The 20,906-nt window shown below is 37.3% G+C and overlaps 1 protein-coding gene across 1 annotated transcript in view; it reads left to right on the top strand.

Moving 5' to 3' along the window:
* The first annotated feature begins 223 nt into the window (after positions 1-223).
* Positions 224-20,906, top strand: part of RRP1 (ribosomal RNA processing 1) — a 34,128-nt gene continuing 13,445 nt past the window's right edge. Inside the window, exons 1-8 of the mRNA XM_020973890.2 lie at positions 224-424; positions 4,852-4,934; positions 8,781-8,838; positions 12,612-12,697; positions 14,204-14,265; positions 18,346-18,475; positions 18,571-18,635; positions 18,892-19,067. Of these exons, the coding sequence (XP_020829549.1) occupies positions 292-424; positions 4,852-4,934; positions 8,781-8,838; positions 12,612-12,697; positions 14,204-14,265; positions 18,346-18,475; positions 18,571-18,635; positions 18,892-19,067 (793 nt within the window). The 5' untranslated portion in view covers positions 224-291. The remainder of the gene's footprint in view (positions 425-4,851; positions 4,935-8,780; positions 8,839-12,611; positions 12,698-14,203; positions 14,266-18,345; positions 18,476-18,570; positions 18,636-18,891; positions 19,068-20,906) is intronic.

Raw genomic sequence — 20,906 nt, 5'->3', positions numbered from 1 at the left:
CTGCTGCAGTAGGAAAAGTGAGAATGGAGGTCAGAAATACAGATGGTAATCCTCTCTAACTGCCCAAACATAGCAAATTAGCACGAGTCTACTTGTAGACTGAATCGGCCTTTGGATGGAGGTCGCCCTCCTCCCCGGCGGAGCAGTTGCACGTTTCGGAGGCTGCCCTGCAGGTGGCGCTCTCGCTTCCCAACGCGACGTAGCTCGGGGGTCGCTGTGACGTCACCAAACGGCGCCGACATCTCTTCGTCGCGCCTCATCTCCCGGGCGCTTCGTGAGCTGTTCTCCATCATGGCTCCGGCCCCGGAGCTTCCCTCGGAAATCCAGCTAGCGCAGCGGCTGGCTGGCAACGAGAAGACGACCCGAGACCGTGCGGTGAGGAAGCTCCGGAGATACATCCGCGCCAAGACCGGAGCCGCCTCAGGTGGGGCGTCCTGAGGGCTGAGCGGCGGCTGCACGTGGCCTGGGGCCGCCGCGGGGAAGACGGAGGGCGTTGGAGGGGAGCGGAGGGTGCGGGGGTGGGGGTGGGGGTGGGGGTCCTGTGGTCGGAGCGGGAGGCGGGGGGGAGGGGTCTGTGGTCGGAGCGGGAGGCGGGGGGGCCGTTGGAGCTGACTGGGCCGGAGTGGTCCACTTGGAGCAGGAAGCCCCGAGGAGGGGGCGAGCCTTCCCGGGTGGGCGGGGGGCTGCGGGCCTGCTTCGAGGCGGCCTCCGAAGTCACCATCCCAGACCAAGTTTGGGGTTTTTCCGACCAGTGTGACTGTTGGTTAGGGATGCTCACCCTTAGGCTTTTATTATTAAGATTTAGTCCCTCCCTCGCTGGTTGCTTCCCTAGACTTCGGAGGGCTAAGTGACTTTTCCAGCTGAGTTGGGATTAGAACTCGCGACTTCTGACTTCGCTTTCAAGTAGTTGTTTTTTCCCCACCAAGTCTACGATGACGATGCCATCGATAGAGTCTGGGGGCGTTTTATCATTTTAATGGCACTGGCGCCCATTTTCCAAAATAGAGGGGGTGGAGTCACGGGCTAGCAGCATAAAAATGGGTTATTGTTTTTTGATTGGCCTTCTAATGGGGAAAATATGTGATTTCCTAAACAATGATCGTAAAATGGCAGTTATGAGTCAGACAGTCCACAAGCGTTTATTAAGCCTCTACTACGGGCCAGGCACTGTTGTTCAGAATACAATGTCAAAAAACTGCCCCTGATCTCAAGAAGATTTCCATCTAAGGTGGGGCGGAGGACATAACATGGAAGCAGCTATGTACAAACAAGATGTTTACAGGATAAATTGGAAATAATCAGCATATGAAGTGCCTACTAAGTGCTGCGAATTCAAAGAAAGGCAAATCAAACAAAATCCAGAGGGATATGATGCATTTAGAGTATTGGAGATAGGTTTCCGACGATGATGATGTTGATAGTGAAGACAGTAATGATAAAAGCTAACATTTATATTAGCACTTGAAGGTTTGCAGAATTCTTTACAAGTATCTCATTTTTGTCCTCACAATAACTCAGGGAGGTATGTGTTGTTATCCTCATTTTACAGATGAAGAGACTGAGACAGCTTAAGTAACTTGCTTAGAGTCACACAGCAGGGTTTTTTGTTTTTGTTTTTTTAGCTGGGACTTCAAGAGGCAGGCTAGGAAACAGACATAAGGAGTAAGAAAATTTCAAGCATGAGAGACAGCCATTTAAAATGCCAGTGGGAAGAGAGGAACAGGAAAGAAGCTATTGTTACTGGATTGTGGAGTACTTGAGGTGGGGGAGTAAGAAAACTGGAAAGATACTAAGGGGCTGGGGGTTTTGAGAACCGAAGAGGGGATTTTTTATTTGATCTTAGAGCTAATAGGGAGCCACTGGATTTTATTCACTTAGGGGTGTCTGATGTGTAGGTGAGACCTGTACTCCTGAGAGATCACTTTAATAGGTGAGAGGAGGGGGGAGAGGGCTATCCCTTTTCATTTCATATGTTTTATATGATACATAGTTGTTTGCACGTTATCTCTTCCATTAGGAATGTGAGTTCTTTGAAGGCGGTCTTTCTTTGCATTTGTGTCCTATGCATAAATGCCCAGTTGATGGGCCAACTGACTAACTTGCAGTAATTCAGACTTGAGGTGATGAGGATCTGTACCAGGATGGTGGCAGTGTCAGAAGAGGGAAGGGTCTGCTTATGTTATTATTAAGGTACCATATATCTTAAACCTAATGACCTTTGGGACAAAATCGCATTCAAGAACTGTGTCTAATGGACAACTGTTTGACACTCATTCCCCAAGATCTCCAGGTAACTACAGAATTGGGGATGTGGAACAATATGTTCCACACCCCAGTTTTATTTGATGCCCCAGAAAATACTTAATTAGAAGGGTGATTAGGGAAATCCCCTAATAAATTTAATGAAACACTTCTCTGTCCTTCCTGGCCTATCAGTTTGTTGAGATTACAGTTTGTGGATTTGCTGTAGAGGGAGATAAGGCTATGGTCTTAGCCTTTGCTAAAAGGACAAGGGAATTCTTCTGGTCCCTGCAAATGGGACTTTTCCCAGCATACTTGGCAGTGTGATCATATCTTCATAGCTCCAAGCTTTGAAAAGGTTTCTCAGAAGCTGTGTAGGCCTAATTTTTAATAGAGCAAATTGAGGAACAAGAAGATTGTGGCTTTGCTGTGTCACACAAAAAATGGTATGCATCAGAGGCAGGTTTTGAAACTATGTTCTCTGATTTCAGAGCCAGTTGATAGACTTTGTACCGTGCTGCCTCTTCAGTCCATCAGGGAATATGGACTGAGTCTCCCTTCATTTTTCCTTTTTCTGTCTTGGACTTTCAGACTGAAGGGAAGGGCTTGGGAGGGGTGTCGGATTTCCTTTACTCCCTGTCTCTGAAGGAGCAGAAAATAATGACTTTCAGAAGTACATGGCTGACAAGCTACGTTTGCCTCAGGAAACCCAGGGGTGGGATAGAATATGGTGGGAGTGGTTACTGCTTTATATCCTAGCTGCTGCCTTCTGCCTTTTTGTTTGCTTTTCAGAAAACAGATCAGAGACTAGAGTTTCTTAGAAATAGTCTTTTTCTTTCCATAGTCTTATAAGTCTCAATACCTAGAATACTTTACCTTCTTGTTCAGCTGCTTAGCTTCCTCAACTCAGCTGTCACCTACTTCAAGATGTCATTGCTTCCATTGAAGTAATTCATTCCATTCAAAAACCATAATTTTGTTTAGCCATTCCCCAGTTGACATGAACCCACCTTGGTTTCCAGTTCTCCGAAACAATATTCCCCTTGTCCTTGATCTCTTTAGGGTATAAAGGGCACTTTGAGAGTATAAGTCTAAATTGCTTTCCAGAATGGTGGACTTAATCAGTTTACAATTTAACCACCAGTACATTTAGTGTCCCTGCCTTCCCATGACCCTTCCAACAATTGTCATTTTCCTTTTTTGTTATTTTTGCCAGCTAATGGGTGTGAATTGAACCTCAGAGTTATTTTAATTTACATTTCTCTAATCATTAATTTTTTGGAACTTTTTTTTTTCATATGGCACTCTGGGGCCTGATAATTAGGTTTTCAATTTGTCTTGCCCAGAACCAAACCTTTTAACTTCAGTTCTTAACCACCAGCTCCAAACTGTGCTGCTAGTCTCTTACTTCCCACTTTTGCTTCCTTTTGTGTGTTACATACCTGCATTAAAATGTAAGCTCCTTGAGGTCAGAGGATGTCTTAGATGTGTTTTTATCTGCAAGCTTAACACAGTATGCCGTGTAGTAAGCACTTAAATGCTTTATCTCTCCATCTCTAGCTCTCAATCTGTATCTTATTTCCCTATATATGGAGTTCGCTCTCATCAATTCTGTCTTTCTAAATTGGTGGGAAGAGGGAGGGTAGTGATAATCATACAGAACAGTATCACTGATGTATTTTTTAAGTCTCTACTAAGTTTTAGCTTAGATGCTACCTCTTCTGTGAAGTCTTTTCCTGTTTTTTTCCAACCATGAATGTTCAGTCCCTCATCACATTTTCCTACAGTACTAGTCAGTCTTTATCCTGTTTTGTATTATATTTATGTGTGTACATATTGTGTCCTCCTCAAAAGGCTATTTTCTGTCTCTGGGAACATTTTGTCTTTGTTTTGCAGTACTTAGCAAAGCACTTTGTAAGTAATAAATACTTAGTGCTTGAATTGAACTTGAATTCAATTGAATTTGAGTTACCACCAAATGCAGAAGGGCTATTCTGCCATTCTAGTGTTAAGGCCATTCTGCTATATTTAATGTAGAGTCATATTACTGATTGTTTGTTCCAAGATTTAAAAAAAACAAAACCTATCAATTTATACTCAGAATGAATTTGGGATCAGCTTGGAGTGGAGAGTATGAAAATCGTTCTCTAATGAGTTCTATTCATTTGTAGACAGGAGGTAGAAGTAAAACTTTATATTGCTTGAGGTTTTCAAATACCTTTAGATGTATTATCTCATTTGATTGTGTGGGGTAGGTGATGTCATGTCATTTTATGGAGGAAGAAACTGAAGGCTGAGAGGTTAAGTGACTTGCCTAGGGTAACAGAGATAGTAAGCAGCTAAAGTCAGGTTCAAATTTAGATCTTCCTGACTCCAAGTGTAACACTCAATTTACTATACCATCTAGATGCCTAGGAAACTGACATTTTAAAATCCTGATATTTTCTTTTGTGAGCACAGTATTTATTTGTTAAATTGTTGCTTTTGTGGGGTTTGTGTGATTGTGTTATGGTAGTTTCCTAATTTTGATTTTTATATGTATACATACAGATATAGAGATGTGAAGGGTTAGACCAGTGAAATTTAAATGTCATTTTTGTTTTTGTTTAGGTGGTTTCAATCATGAAGAATTGCTAAAAATATGGAAAGGGCTTTTCTACTGTATGTGGATGCAGGACAAACCTCTCCTACAGGTGAGATCCTATTTCTTAGTTTGGGTTGAATAGGGACATTTGAAAGCAGTCTGCCAGGAGTTATAGAAGAAGTCTGTCCTGTGTAGGACAGACTCACCAGGGTGATTAATACTTATGTTAATGCAGAGAGAGAAATTGGGCCAGAATTGTCAGCGTCATTGGTTTTCTATACATCTGGAGTGACTGGTCTTAGAATAGTCCTATAGAATTAGTTCAAACTTTCTTGTTTTATAGAAGAAGGAACCCAGGAAGGTTAAGTCACTTGTCCAGGGTCACATAGGAAATAGATGTTAGAGCTTAGATTTTAACCTGGGTCTTCTGATTCCTTTCCATTATATCATAGATCATTTTGGAACATTTAACACCTTAGGGGAAAGGTGGTAGGAAGAACGACAGTGACAGGGCTTAGCCAGCATTGCGCCCAGAGTAGGGGACAAGAATACAGAAACGGAGATGGAAAAGTACAAAGAAATATTTTTTGCTTTTCAGTATTGCCTTGAGCCCTGATATAAATAGCTTCCCTCCAGGTGCCATTGAAACTATTCCTAGTCCAGGTCCACAGATGTTTATCTTCATCTTACACTAATTAATATGCTTTGTTTGGTTTCACACACATTTTTTTCTCTCTCTCTCTCTCTCTCTCTCTTCTCTCTCTCTCTCTCTCTCTCTTTCTCTCTCTCACATACATATATACATACATACATACATACACACACAGAGTTGTTCTGAACTCGGTAAACACCAACAAATGAATATGAAAAAGAAAAAAGATTGTGCATGAAACTGCAGATGTGTTAGGTACAGCTTGAATTTGTTTAAAGTCTATAATAAATTCATCCTGTTTTATGCTTCTCTGCTTCCTTTTATTTCTTTTGAACTTCCTTTCATTCTCTTCTAGTCATTTAAAAAATTATAAATTTTTTCAATCAGCAAAAATCTAATTTATCTGCCTCCCCCCAGGTTTTTACTGTTGTATTTAAAAAAAAATTATCAGTTTCCCCAGTATCCCTTCCTGTCTTCCTCATCTCAGAGAACCATCCCATGTAAAGAAAAAAAAATGAGCATAATTGGTCCATACATCAAAAAAAATCTGAAATTATGCACAATGTTTGACCTCCCACCTCTGCAAAGCGGGGTGTGGCAGTGTCTTCTCATATCTCTTCTTTGGGGATTTGCTTGTTCTTTATAATTTTGTAATGTTCACTTTTGACTGACTTTTTAAATTGTTCTTTTCATTTACATTGTTGTAGTCATTGTAGGTATTTTTTTTTGTTTGCTTACTTCTCTTTGCATCAATTCATGTAGATGTTTCCATGCTTCTTTGTAGTAATTACATTCATTATTTCTTTTTTGTTGTTTTTTTCAACATTCATTATTTCTTACAGCATAATTAGTTGCCATTTATTGTGCCTGGTGCTATGGATACAAAGAAAGTCAGAAGACAGTCCTGTTGTCAAGGACTTGTTGTCATTATCTTAATAAGAGAGATTAGTAATATTTTATTACAGCCAAACTAACATCTACTCTCTTTCTGATTTTTAGTTATCACAAAAAGGTGCTGCTAGAAATATTTTGGCATATGTGAATCTCCTCCTTATCATCGGCTTCCTTGGGACATAAACTTAGTGCTAGAATCTTTAGATCTAAATATGTGGACATTTTAGTCAATTTATTTGCATAATTACAAATTGTTTTCCCAAATGGTTGTACTAATTCACAGCTCCAAAACCAATGTACTAGTATACCCATAGGGTTTTAGGGTACGCTTGTTTATCCTCGTTTAGTTCCTTATATTTATTTGCTTACGTTTACCTTTTTATGTTTCTTTTGACTCTCATAATTTCTACACAACTTAGGTCTTTTCACCAGGGATGCTTGGAAGTCCTCTGTTTCATTAAAGGTTCTTTTTTTTCCTCCTGTAGAAGCTATCTCAGTTTTTCTGGGTCACTTATTCTTGGTTGTAAGACTCTATCTTTTGCCTTCTGGGATATTTTATTTCAAACTTTTTGCTCTATTTAAGTGCTGACTGCTAAATCTAATGTGATTTTGTGTCTTTCTAGTTATTTGAATTCTTTCTTGTGCCACAACTTAGGCACAAGTTCATGTGGAATTCCTGGTAGAAATGAAGCGAGTGTTTTTAAAAAAGGAATTTAAAAAATTTTTAATTAAAATAAGTGAAATGAGAGTAGTAGAGTAAGACAATTTGAAAAGCAATGAGAGCTCTGAAGGAAATAATTGGAAAGAGAATCAATAACTTTGCACAAGAGGTATGAGGCTTTACCCAAGAAAAAAACTCCTGAAAATTAGAATGGACCAAATGGAAGTTAATGACTCCACAATACAACAAGAAATATTAAGACATTCAAAAGATTGAAAAAATAAAAGAAAATGTAAGGCATATCATGGCCAAAAATTTGTGACCTGGAAAACAGGATCATGTCGGGCCACAAATATGTGTACATTTGCTAGTAATCATGGCTACTTGGCTGTTCACATGAATTGAGTGAGGTACAAGTCACCAATTCTATTCCTTCAGGTGAGCTAGAAAACCAACATATTTTATCATCTGCATATCCACTGCCTATTAAGAGATTCCATACCTTACTATCTGCCTTGTCTCTACAGTCTGCTAGCTAGGTGGTATAGAAGATGACAGCACTGGGCCTGTGGTCAGGAAGACTGGGGTTCAAATCAGGCCTCAGACACTTACCTAACTATGTGACTTCCAGCAAATCACTTAAAAAAAACTTTCTTTGCCTCATTTTCCTCAACTGTAAAATGAGACTTATAACATCACCTACCTTCTAAGGTTTTTGTGTGTATTAAAATTTTTATTTTTATATATATATATATATATATATATATATATATATATATATATATATATATATATATATATAAATTTTAATATACATATATATATACACATACATATATAAAGTGCCCATCATAAGCCCTTAAAAAATTTTTTTATGACCAGTTCCAAATTCTCTCACTCTGCTCCCGCCTCCACCCATTGAGAAGGCAAGAAATGCCCTTTATGCATATGAAAACATGCAAAACATATGTCCACATTAGCCATGTTGCAAAGAAAAAAGGCAAGAAAAATAAAATTTAAAAAATGCTTCAGTGTGTGCTCAGTTCATTATTTTCTCTCTTTGGAGGTAGATAGCATTTTTTGTTATGACTGGTTTGGAATTGTCAAGAATCATTGTATTAATAGGTGAGTCTTTCATAGTTGATCATCATTACAATATTGGTGTTACTATGTACCATATTCTCCTGGTTCTGTTCACTTTACTTTGCATCAGTTCATTTAATTTTCTCAGGTTTTTCCGAAACCCTCCCTTTCATCGTTTTTCAGCTTGTTCGGCCATTCCCCAATTAATGGGCATCCCCTCAGTTTCCAATTCTTTGCCACCGCAAAGAGCTGCTATAAATGTTTTTGTATGTATAGGTCACATAGTAGGCTCTTTAAAAATGCTTATCTCTCTCTTCCTTACTCCTTCCCTTCTTCCCTCTCTCACTCCCTCCTTCATTTCTCCATTCCCCCTGTCACCATCCCTCTTCTCCCTCTCTTCCTGCAGACCCCCAGACACTGTCATCTGACTTACTAATGTAACCCAAGGATACCTTAGGACTGATGGGCCTTTCTATCTCACTTGTAGCTGAGCTCTTTTTTGATATGTTGTCTCCCCCACTTAGAGTGTGAACTTCATGGGAACAGGAACTGGCTCTGTGCACAGTGCTTGTCATATAGTAAGCAATTACTTTATTTTTTTCCCCATTCATTAGAGCCACATTCATATAATGACCAGGGGAATTTTTTTTTTGTTTCCTGCATAGGAGGAACTTGGAAATACAATTTCCCAGCTCATTCATGTTTTTCAGAACACAGAAACCCGTAAGTATATTGTGGTCTTATTTAAGATGTATTTTAAATGGTGAGTTTAGATCTTTCTAGATCAGAACTAATCAATCAATCAATAACTGGCTTCTCAAATTTGTGCCAATCAATACAACTATGTCATAGATTTCCTCCTACTTGAAAGACTCAGCCAGAATCTGTGGAGTTTCTCAGAGGCCAGTGGAATTTTAGTACCTGATTAAATTCTGTTTGTTTCTACTGCTTCTTTTTCCTGGTTAATGACACCTTTGTTGTCTTGGTCTGTTGTTTAAGCATCAGTACTATAAAAGAATAATACTACTTTTTAGTAAGGTATTAACAGGTGATATTCTGTTGCCACAGGAAGTACTGATTTTACTTCAGTTCTCCTTAGGTAGGTATAGTAGTCAAAAACTATAGCTCCTCGTAACTAGAACCAGTAATTAATTACTTTGGGCATTCAGCTAGACAATTTTCAACATTCATTTTTTTGTTTTTGTTTCAGCAAGGCCATCAAGGGTTAAGTGAGTTGCCCAGGGACACACAGCTAGTAAATGTCAAATGTCTGAGGCCGGATTTGAGCTCAGGTCCTCCTGACTCCAGGGCTGGTGCTCTATCCACTGCATCACCTAGGTGCCCTTTAACATTCAATTTTTAAAAAATTTAAAATTCTAAATTTTCTCCCTCGCACCCCTCTCCCCCTCCCTAAAGCAGTAAGCAATTTTATATAGGTTATATATGTGCAGTCATGTAAAATATTTTCATATTAGTCGTGTTGTGAAAGAAGGAACAGACCAAAAAAAAATAACTGTGAAGATAGTATGCTTTGATCTGCATTCAAATTCCCATCAGTTCTTTCTCTGGGTGTGGAGAGCCCTTTCCCTAATTAGTCCTTTGGAAATATCTTGGATCATTTTATTGCTGAGAAGAGCTGAGTCATTTATAGTTGATCATCGTGCAATATTGCTGTTACTGTTGTACATATTTTTAATGCCAAAATATTAGGTTCTCTGTAGGATGTAAGTGTATTGTAGTGTGTCAAGTTGCATGCATTTATAATGAAGTCTTAAAATTTCCAGTAGACAGTAACACCAAGGAGATAATTTTTAAACCTCGCCTAGGCCTCCCAGATGCTTTGTCTCTGCTCTTTTGGTGACCTCATACTCTCCTGTGAGAATCAGTGGAATTGTGTTGGGAGTAGTTATGTAGACTTTTTTTGTCTTTCTTTCTTTATTACAGAGGATGTGGGTAAAATATTTTCGAGAAAAAATTTTTTTGTAAAAACAAGATATCAAAAATTAAAGGGTAAGAAGAGCTGAACAGTGGTGGTTAGTATTTGATGTAGGGGTTTTGCTTTTATGTCTTTTTTTTTTTCAGCTTGATATTAGGAGTAATACTACTGTTTTCCTGGGATAAGCATTCAAAACATGATCAAATACCTCTCAAGACTTAACAAGTATAACTACAACTTGTTTTTTATTGTTATGTGAGGCTAAATAATATTGGCAAGTCATTCAACTTCCCTGGGCTTCAGTTTTTTCAACTGTAAAATAAGAGAGTTGGATAAGATGTCCTCTGAGGTCACTACTGGCTCTACGTCAGGAGGCTTTTGGATGGATTTTAGGATCTGGGAATTTAAATGCTTAAAAAATTACATATTTATTTCAATGCAGTTTTTAAATCTATAAACCTATGCATTTAAAAATATTGTTTTGAGGCGGGCCTCATAAGTTTCACCAGACTGGTGGTGACAAAGAAAGGATTAAGAGCCCCCTGCTCTAGATTTATAATCCTATGACGCTGCGGAAAGAATCCAGAAAGTATTGCTAAAGATTTTGGAGGTCTGGGCAAGAAACTGAAGGGCATCTTAAGGAAGCACTTGGTGTTGTCATTGTTGTTATCAGTTAAATACAGACTTGGGAAGAGAGAAGTAAATTTAGGGAATGAACGCCTGGTTAGCAAGATGGTGTCTCCAGATGAAGTTTCGCCTTCTAGATCATGGCTTACCATATAGGAATGATGTATTCTTGTAAGGGCTAGTAAAAACAATTATTTGCTTGATATTTTAAAAATCTAATCAAGAATGCTTTAAACTAAAAAGATAAGAGAAAGGAAAAAGGAAAACTGTTTTATCTACAAAACTAGATGCCATTGAGACTAACAACAGTGTAGGGAAAAGATTTAACAGTAGTGATACCAAGTAATTTATAGGAGACAAAATCTAAGAAAGAAGCCACCAATAAAACCCCTGGCCTCAGCATGAAGCATAAGTAACAAACAAGGTGAATTAGAGATACTAATCTAAGCCCTAGTCAGTTTTATTATTAGAAGGACAGAATATTCCATTATTCAGGGTTTTTTTAAGGTTCTGTCCTAGTCAGTCATCACCCAAAATAGGCATTTTAAAGAATTTTAATGGAAAAGTTATCAATATTTGAAATTTTGATTGACTTCCATACATGAGCCTTAACTTCCCTTCACTTCCACTCCCTTCCCAAATACTATCTGTATACATAGAGAGAGGGAAACTCCTGTGCTCTTCAAGAGTGCCCATTCTTGTAGCCTAGGTCTACCAGAAATAGTAATGACTGCTCTTGGCCTATTGGATAGATTGATAATTGGTTTGTATATACCAGATGTGCGAGGATAGATTATAATATCATACACTTATAGGTGGAAGGGAACTTGGAAGTCAGTTTGGTCCAACCCCCTCATTTTATAGCTGAGGAAACTAAGACCTAGGGAGAAGTGACTTCTTCCTCTGGGGTCACACAGGTAGTAGCAAGCTAAGATACTCAGTTTTAAACTCCATGATCAAGCAATTTGATCTTTACCCTGGCCATTTTCTGCCCTGTTGCCACCTATTTCTTCATCCCTCCCCTCCCCCATCCCCAATTTATACCTTTCCATTGGCCTTCTCAGAACTTTAACCTTGCCTCTGAAAAGGGCTTATGAATTAACTTCCTGATTATTCTATTCATCAACCTTGTTGGATCCCCTCAAACCAAAACACCTTTCTCTGGTTACCATTTCCCTATAAGTGTTGTCTCTTCCATTAGAGTGTAAGCTCCTTGGGGACGTATTTGTATCCCCAGTGCTTAGCACTTGCCCAGAGTCACATAGCTAGTGAGTGTTATGTGTCTGAGGCTGGTTTGAACTCGATTCCTCCTGACTCCAGGGCTGGTGCTCTGTCCAGTGGGCCCCCTAGCTGCCTGATGACTCAATTTCTTGATAAGATACTTTGCCTCAGTGAATTTGTTGTATTGAAGAATGGTTAGTGGGAAGTATTGTAGTCCTGTCTGTGGCCTACAAATAAAGAAATAGTGATCTTGAAATTACACATATCATAGGGAGGTTTTATCGTTGATAAAATCCATTGTGTTTTCTTTCCCATTTTCCCTCATATTGCTCCTTTATCATAAGATTATTTCTTGTTTAGGAAAACACATCAAAAGTCACAAGATAAAAAATGAATGAATCAAGATTGCAGACTATGTTCACCTTCTTTTTATAAAAATTGGTTTTTTAATGCTCTTTTTTATATAACTTACTTCCAAGGGATTCTCTACTTACTCCCAACCTTCTCTTGTAACAGATCAGTCTAGTCAAGCAAAACAAATCAACACATTGACCATGTTTGAAAATGTGTTCCTTGTTCTGTGTCTCAATCATGCATCACCATCAGTCTTCTGAAGTCATGATTGGTCAATGCATTCATTATCAAAGTATTTTCTATCAATTATTTTATAGATTATTGATAATCGTTGATATTCTCCTTTGTTCTCCTGTAGAGCATCTGTTTGTTCAGACTTTTTGGCAAACCATGAACCGTGAGTGGATTGGAATAGACAGGTTGCGCTTGGATAAGTTCTACACGGTAAGAGATTTGCTCATGTGCATTCCCCATTTTAAGTGGGGCAGGCTGTATTTGTGTTAGGGAGAAGTTTAGTTTCCTAGTTTGCTGCCTTGTAGTTGTCATTTAGTTTCAGTAGTGATTACTGAGAAGAGAAAGGGGAAATGGCCTATAGCTGTTTTGCCTCTAGGGAAGTATAACCTGTGCTTTGAAACTAAATGTTTCTTACCTAATTAATCTCTTTATTCAATGCCATCCAAATTAAATTACTTTAAAAAATGTTACTGAGTTAGAAGAAATAATAACAAAGTTCATTTGGAAGAACAAAAGGTCAGGGATTTCAAAGACACCAGGGAAAAAAGATGTAAAGGAAGGAGATTCAGCAGTATCAGACCATAAACTATTTTATTATAAGTCAAGAACATTGTTGAAGTATAAAATAGATAATTTTATTTATTTTAAGTTAAAAATTTCTTGTATAAATAAAACCAATGTAGCCAAGAATATAAAGAATTCAGAAAGGGGAAAAACTTTGATAGACAACCTCTCAGCTAGGTTGTGATGGGTGTTGAAATTCTGCTGTGGTGCAGGAAATGATGAGCTGGTTTATTTAGAAAAACATGGAAAGACTTGGACCTACGAAGAAATATACCATTCACCTCCAGAGAAAGAGAAAAATGCATAGTATGGATTTACATATATGTGTATAAGTGTACATATGTGTGTATGTTTATAGGAGTGTGTGTGTATCTGCTTTTAATTGTAGCCTTCTTTGGGGGGGAGGAGAGAGAGGAGAAAAAAAATAAAACAAAAAGTGCATAGCAGAAAATAAAAAAAACCTAGAAGGAAGCAGAGAAAAGCTGGATAGCTTTGTAAACAATGTATAGTATTTAATATATAGGTTTTCTTGAAATAGAAATTTATTGTTTTATATTGAATCTTTTGTGTTCTGCTGTGTACATGGAAATGTTCTTTTTTTTCTTTTCTCATTTTGTATTTAAGTTTAAAATGAATAAAAAGTTAAAAAAAAACACAAAAAAAACCTAAATGCTTCTTGTTGGGATGAGGTGGCCAAAATTGATATATTCTGCCCTAATCTAGGAGCCTCTGGTGGTTGACCACATGAAATGGAAAAGGTGAATGCATAAAATTCATTGTAAAAGGCAACTGTAGAATTAGCTTAAGTATGCTGCTACCAAGTATAAGGCCTGGTTAGGGAAAAAGTTGCCTAAGAATCTCGGTTGAGTTTAGGTGCTAAGTAAAAAGGCTTATGAGAAGTTTTTTTCCCAGGCTTTAAGAGGAGCCAGTCTTCCTTCAAGAAGAAAACTGATACTTCTTGCTTTAGTTACTGTGTTAGTTACAAGGAAAATTTCTATATCTGACCATGACCTTAAAACTTTTAACACTGGGAAGGTTGGAACTATTGGATAGATATCCTAATCACGTGGTGGTAACTACCCTGCTTTTTTTTTTTATCTTTGTGGTAAAGCTTATGTATTCTCATTTACTAATTCTTCTTTTGTATCAAAGCTAATGCGCCTGCTTCTGAACCAGTCCTTCGAGGCATTAAAAAGAAATGGATGGGAGGAAAGGTCAGTGAATCTGTTATAGAGTGATTCATACTGTCAGACATTAAAACTGCCAGAGCAAAGCACTCATTTTATAACTGACTAATTCAGACATTAAAAGGTTTTTGTTTTTGTTTTTTGTTTTGGTTAAAGTACAGTTTCTTTTATGTATTTTAAAGGTAGACAGGATCACAAAATACGTTGGGTTTGGAATTTTGGATTGGAAGATCTGAAATATTTTCAGTCAAATCTAAATTATGATAAATTAACCTTTCTGAGTCATATTTTCCTCATCTATAAAATGGAGATAATAATGTCTACCTTATAGGGGTTTTTTTGAGGATCAAATGAGATATAATATATGTAAAACACTTTGCAGACCTTAAGTGCTATATAAATGTTAGCTAATAATCTTATGAGCCTACCTCAAATTTTATTTGTAAAAATTCAAATTTTCATATACTCAACTTTAGTGATTGACTCTGTTTGTCTTTTTATAGTCTATCTCTCATCTTAAGTAGCTGTTAATAATCATCTCACTCCCATATTTGCTTGGTGTTGAAATTTGGGATTCGAAGGCTTCCTGGTGTCTATGGCCACTGCCCTGAGGTGCAGTGACAACAGCAATATAAATTGACCCCAGCAGAGGGAAATTAGCTAAATTATATCTTCCATCTCTGCTATTCTCCCGATGGGGGCAATAAAGAGCAGTGAGGTAGCAGTAGACAGGCTGTCGAAGGGAAGAAATGAAAAGTTCTGGGTAATCTGCACTTCCAGTAATTAAGTGGAAGGCGTTATAGTATTATTTGTATGTAGATATGTTTTTCCTTTGAAGTTATAGAACCGGAAAGAGCCTTAGATATATAGCTGAGCCGTATTTTTAATTATTTGAGGATGAGAGGAACATATTGAGTTCATTTTTGTATCTCTCACAATATCTAACAGTAGACTAAGTAAATAATTTAAAATTTTTTTATTTACATGCCAGTGAGTAAGTTTGGTGCATGTAAGGAAAGGTGCTAAATGATTTGTCATTCTTTAATGTTATACAGTAAGGAACTAAGAATATATTTTATTTCATACAACCAGTTAAAGTCAGTTAGTAAAAAATACTACTCCTGTTTTGAAGATGGAGAAACTGGGATTCCAAAAGATGAAATTACTTGCCATATCTGATTAAGTGTTAGAAGATTCAAAGCCATATCTCTCCTGATGAGTTTATATGCCTGGTTTTTGTCTCACTGGAAAAGGTCTCCTTGGGTTAGGAAGAGATTTTAAAATTTGTATTCACTTAAGACAGTGATCATTTGTATCAGACACCTTGATAGGCATTGGGCATCCAAAGATAAAAAGACAGCACTCTTTGCTCTCAAAGAGCTTACCTTCTTTTGGGAGTGGAGGAAGCAATATAATGTAAATACTGATAAGTATGCCACAATGATATGCAAATTAACAGGAATAAAAGAAAATAATTGCATTTTTGGACATATAATAAACCATAGAAGTTTAGATATTAAGAAAAAGTCTTAAAAGGATTCCTTTTTTTGCTGTAATCACTTGTTTTTATACAAATTTGGTGTTGAATTTTTAAGATTTTGATACGTCTTGAGTTTTTCATCATGAAACCACACTTGGCTATTAAGTGGAATAAATGGACTGTTTGTTGAAGAATCCATTTTTGCAAGTGTAGCCTTGATATAGTGCACTGGTTTTCAATGAGGTTTAAATTAAGTGAGTTCCCAGGCTATTGAAACATGTTTATCTTTATCTCCATCTTTCAGAAGATATGGTATGTTTCTTTTGGGAATTTTTATATTCCAAAACAATTCTGCTTCTCAGTAAATCAGTAGACTTATCTGACTTCATCATTCCTTCAGTTGGGACAAGAGTTCCGTCTCCGCTGAGAGTTAAATCCCCCAGTCTGTTTTTGGGGTGGATGTTTTATAGTCTGATGAAGATGCCTAGATCATAGAAGCTCCCTTGGACTTCTGACAGTAGTTTTGGTGTAGCCTGGAATGAAAAAAGTCTTTATATTGTCTTGCCCATTGCTTCATAGCAGTGATTAGCAGATTTTTTTTTTTTACTGCTTTTGATATTCTTGCTTTGAACTTCAGAAAGTCTACTCCAAACTCTAAAAGAATCCATAACCCTCTTGTTTTTTTTGAGGATTTAATCAGGCTGTTGTACAATAGTTTTTCACTTTTTTATATTTCTCTTTTTCAACCAAACTTTCCTTTGTGCTTTGATCCACCTGTCTATTTCATCTTGGGCTTGAATGGTCTTTGAAAAACTTGACTTCTATATACTAACAGCTACTACAATATCTCTTAACAGTTTTTGAAATGTCCTTTTTAAGAGCTACAAGTTTTACACATTCCCTTTCTTAAAAACCACAGAATGAAAAGTAGAATAAAAGGGTATAATGAAGCACTTCTTTATGATACAAAATCCAGCACTGAACTGACTTAATTAACTAATGGTGGGGATCCTAGCTCAATCTAGATTTATTTGGTCAGTGTTCAAACTTCTGAGTCAGCCTGGCTTTGGTAAAATCACACTTGCACAAACATTCATTGCTATCATGAAATGAAATCATGCCAAGTATTATTGATCATTTGAAGTAATTAATGCACCATTTTGTACAAGGTTGGTTGTGATAGAGTCAAAGGAGAGGAACAGTGTGTAGTCATTTTTTTAGTCTGTCTGACTCTTTGTGACCCCATTTTGGGGTTTTCTTGGGAAAGATACTGGAGTGGTTTGCTATTTCTTTCTTTTTTTTTTTTTGCAATTAAAAGGAATTTATTTTAAGTACATCAAGGTAGCAACATGTTGGCAGGTTAATCACTGGAGATCAGCAATGGCTTTAAGGTGGGGCTAGCTTTTATTATTAACTTTCATAATAAGATAAAGATAATTCAAATAGTTCTACATCGGTAAAAGAGGTTGGGCCCTTGCATCTCATATCCTCCCCAAGGTAGCAAGTATGTGACAGTTTCCAAGTACATACAGGAAGGGCATAACTTAATTACATGACAAATATCAGGGGACTGGGTGATGCTTCCCCCCCAACACTGATTTACAAGCAGGTCTGGGAACAGTGGTCACTGAGCCAGCCTAACTTTCTATAAGACATTGGCTGGCACTGGGAATACAAATATAAGCAAGCAAGATAACCCCTACCCTCCATTCTGACAAAGGGATACAACAAATAAAGGGGAGTTGTAAAGGGTAGGGAGAATATGATGGGAAATGACATGGAGACCTGGTTCCTAGAAAAATAAGGGATATGCTTACGTATGCTGTTTCTTTTTTTTGCTCATTTTATGGATGAGGAAACTGAGGCAAATAGGGTTAAGTGACTTACTCTGGGTCACACAGCTAATAAGTGTCTTCCTGACTTCAAGACTGGCCTAGCTGCCATACCAGACAAAGTACTCTGGGAAAATTTGAGGAGAAACTAAACACTTTCAGCTTAGGGAATCAGGGAATGCTTCATAGAAGAAGTGGCATATTTTTATGCATTTAGTAAGTTGTTCATTGCCATAGTTAATATTTATACTTTTGCTGTTTGTATTTCAAGTCTAGAATGAAGAAAGTACTAACAATGGTTTAGATAAGTATTGATGGATAAGTGTTATTTTTGCATTTTCTAAATTCATAAATAAATTAAATCTTAGAACGTAAGTGGATCTATAGCATTTTATTTTCTTAAATGTGTATGAGTTGTCTGCCTCAAGGTTATTGTCAGGAAAAAGTGCTATGAGTTGATGGAAACTCAAATGGATGGTACCATCATTTTGTACTTCATAGAATGAATATGGTACCCTCCTACCTATAATCATTAAGTAAGATGTTAATATGATTCTTTACAATAGAGTTGAAATAAGAAATTTGATTCATGAGTGTTTTATTTAGTCTTGCTTTTTTGGTCTTTAGAATTTTTCTATTTTTGTAGCATTTTTAAAAACCTGTCTTTTGATTTTATTTGAATGATTTTTTCTTGGTTAACTGACTTAATGACTTAAATGCAAGGAAAGTATAATTAACTTTTTAATTTTAATAACTGGTTGCCTTTTTCTACCACCCTCCCTCTGGTTCCCCCAGTCAGGTTGAACTACTTCTGGATATCCTAATGAAAGAAATTTTGCAACCAGATAGTCAGTCACCTTGTGGAGTAAAGTCCCACTTTATTGACATCTACTTGGAAGAACTGACTAAAGTAGGAGCAGAAGAGGTAAGAAGGATCTAGACATGAGCCTTGGGGTTAGGGAATAATTTCTTCTGTCTTTGAAACTTCACTTAAACGCTTTTATTATCTTTCTTAAATAGCTTACAGCAGATCAAAACCTGAAGTTTATTGTTCCATTCTGCAAAATTGCAGCTAAGACAAAGGAGTAAGTTTATATATTGTCTTTGGGCTTTACTATTCTTTTAGTTGCTTTTGAGCTGTTCAGGATGACTTTTTCTGAAATAATTGTTCATTTTAGGGAGGAAAAAAAGAGCAATGGACATTTGTGAAAGAATTCACTAATGTAGAAAATAACTAGGACTCCATTAAGTTACGTGGTTAGTTGGGGTTTAAAGCAAAAGTTTATGCTAATTTAACCATATTTAAACTTCACATTTATAGTTCATGTTTTTCCTCTTTAGTTCTACTTTGCTGTATAATATAGTCGGAGGCATCTTTGAAGCAATTTTGGAACAAGCTCCCTTTGCCATTGAAGATTTAATAAGAGAATTAAATGCAAATGAAGAGGACAGTGAGCTATTTGAAGCTGAATCAGATGATATGACATCGATAAGATTACCTAGGAAGCAAAAGAAAGGTAAGACACAGGAATGAATTTAAACACTCTCTGTCTGGCTCTCAATCTTTCTCTATATAAATACATACAGATATATTTTAAAATACATTTTTACTGCTGTCTTTTGTTTTTACATTGCTTAACTTTCCCCTTGAAAGAAAAAGAGGAAGAAGAGAAAAACAATCAGCAAAACTGATCAGTATATCCAAAAATATGAAAATACATACAATATTCTACACCTATGGATCTCCCCGCTCTGCATAGGAGGAGCTGGTGACAGTGATGGTGTTTTCTTACGTTTTTTCTTTGGGAGTGCACTTGTTCTTCGTAATTTTGCAACATTCACCTTCAGTTGTTTTTTGGTGGTTGTTCCTTCCATTTTATATTGGTATGGTCATTGTGCTTTCTTGGCTCTGATAACTTCATTCTGCAGCAGCTCATTCTTTTTATGCTTCTCTGCATTTATCACATTTGTGTTTCTTAATTTATGTAATTGTAAATTGCTTTCTAAAATGCCTATACTGATTCACAGCCCCACTGACATTATACTAATGTGCTTAAGGACCCACAACCCCTCCAGCATTGATTATTCCCATGTTTTGTCATCTTTGTAAATTTGCTGTGTCAAACTTTATTTTTAAGTGTTTTGCCCCTTGTTATGGTCCCTACTACTGGAGGCAGGCCTCTTGAGGATGGAGCATTAGTCAAGGACTTCTGGCTTAGTTTGTCTTGCCTTGATAAGGCTTGTGCAGCAGCTGCACATTTGGATACACTGTTAGTGAGACCACATAACCTGGCTTTCAGTTGAATTCTCTCTCTTATTGTAGTGGAAAGACCTGCCTGCCTTAACTACTTATACTTTGCTTTGACTAGATTGTAGCAAATCCATACCTAGTTAGCATTGTGTTTCCAGTGCCAGGCACATAGCAGACACTTAGTAAATGTTTATTGCATTGTATTATTGTACTTCAATATAATTTGTTTCCCTTGTCATCTTATGTATTTTACAGTATGCATTTCAAAACATTCTGAGAAGGGGTATGTAGCCTTCAGCATACTGCCAAAGTAGTCCATGACATAGAAGAATTAAAGACCCTTGCCTAGACAGCAGCAAGCTGGCAGTATTGTTGATTGTCGTATATTCTTAATGATTGTATTGTGAGACTTTTTTTTTTTGGTTGGGCAGTGGGAGTTAAGTGACTTGCCCAGGGTCACACAGCTAGTAAGTGTTATGTGTCTAAGGCTGGATTTGAACTCGGGTCCTCCTGAATCCAGGGCCGGCACTATATCCACTGTGCCACCTAGCTGCCCCTATGTGAGACTTTTAAATCACCAAGATGATGGTCTTCCTTATACATATAATAAAAGGGCAAGAGAATTGATCAAAGTGAGTTAACATGCAGAGTTTATGAAGGGGGAAATAAAGTGAAATAAGTTTGGAAAAGTAGGTTAGAGACAGATTGTAGAAGGCCTTAAATGCTAGGCTGTAGAGGGAACTATTGAAGATTTTTTTTTTTAATCTGGGCAAGGCAGTGACATGATCAGTCCAAAAGGATGTAATGGAGAGAAGAGAGACTTAAGGAAGTAAGACCAGGAAGCTCTTATAATATGTCAGTTAAGAAATGTTAAGGGCCTGAATTAGAGTGAGGGTGATGGAAATGGAAGGAAGGGCATAGCTGTGAGATGTTGAAACAAAATCTGGAGAATTTGGCAACTGACTAGATGCTGGGTGTAAGGAAGGGTGGAGTCAAAAAAATGATAAAACTTTGAAACTAGGTGACTCAGCTTATTACAGATTTAAATTTGGATGTGTTGAGTCTGAATGCCTGTGGGTCATTCACGTAGAGATGTCCGGTAAGC

The sequence above is a fragment of the Phascolarctos cinereus genome, unplaced genomic scaffold, assembly GCF_003287225.1.
Source record: "Phascolarctos cinereus isolate Bilbo 61053 unplaced genomic scaffold, phaCin_HiC Scaffold_726;HRSCAF=1367, whole genome shotgun sequence".
Classification (NCBI taxonomy): domain Eukaryota; kingdom Metazoa; phylum Chordata; class Mammalia; order Diprotodontia; family Phascolarctidae; genus Phascolarctos; species Phascolarctos cinereus.
Note: the sequence above shows the minus strand (reverse complement) of the source record. Positions and strands in the feature narration are given on the sequence as shown.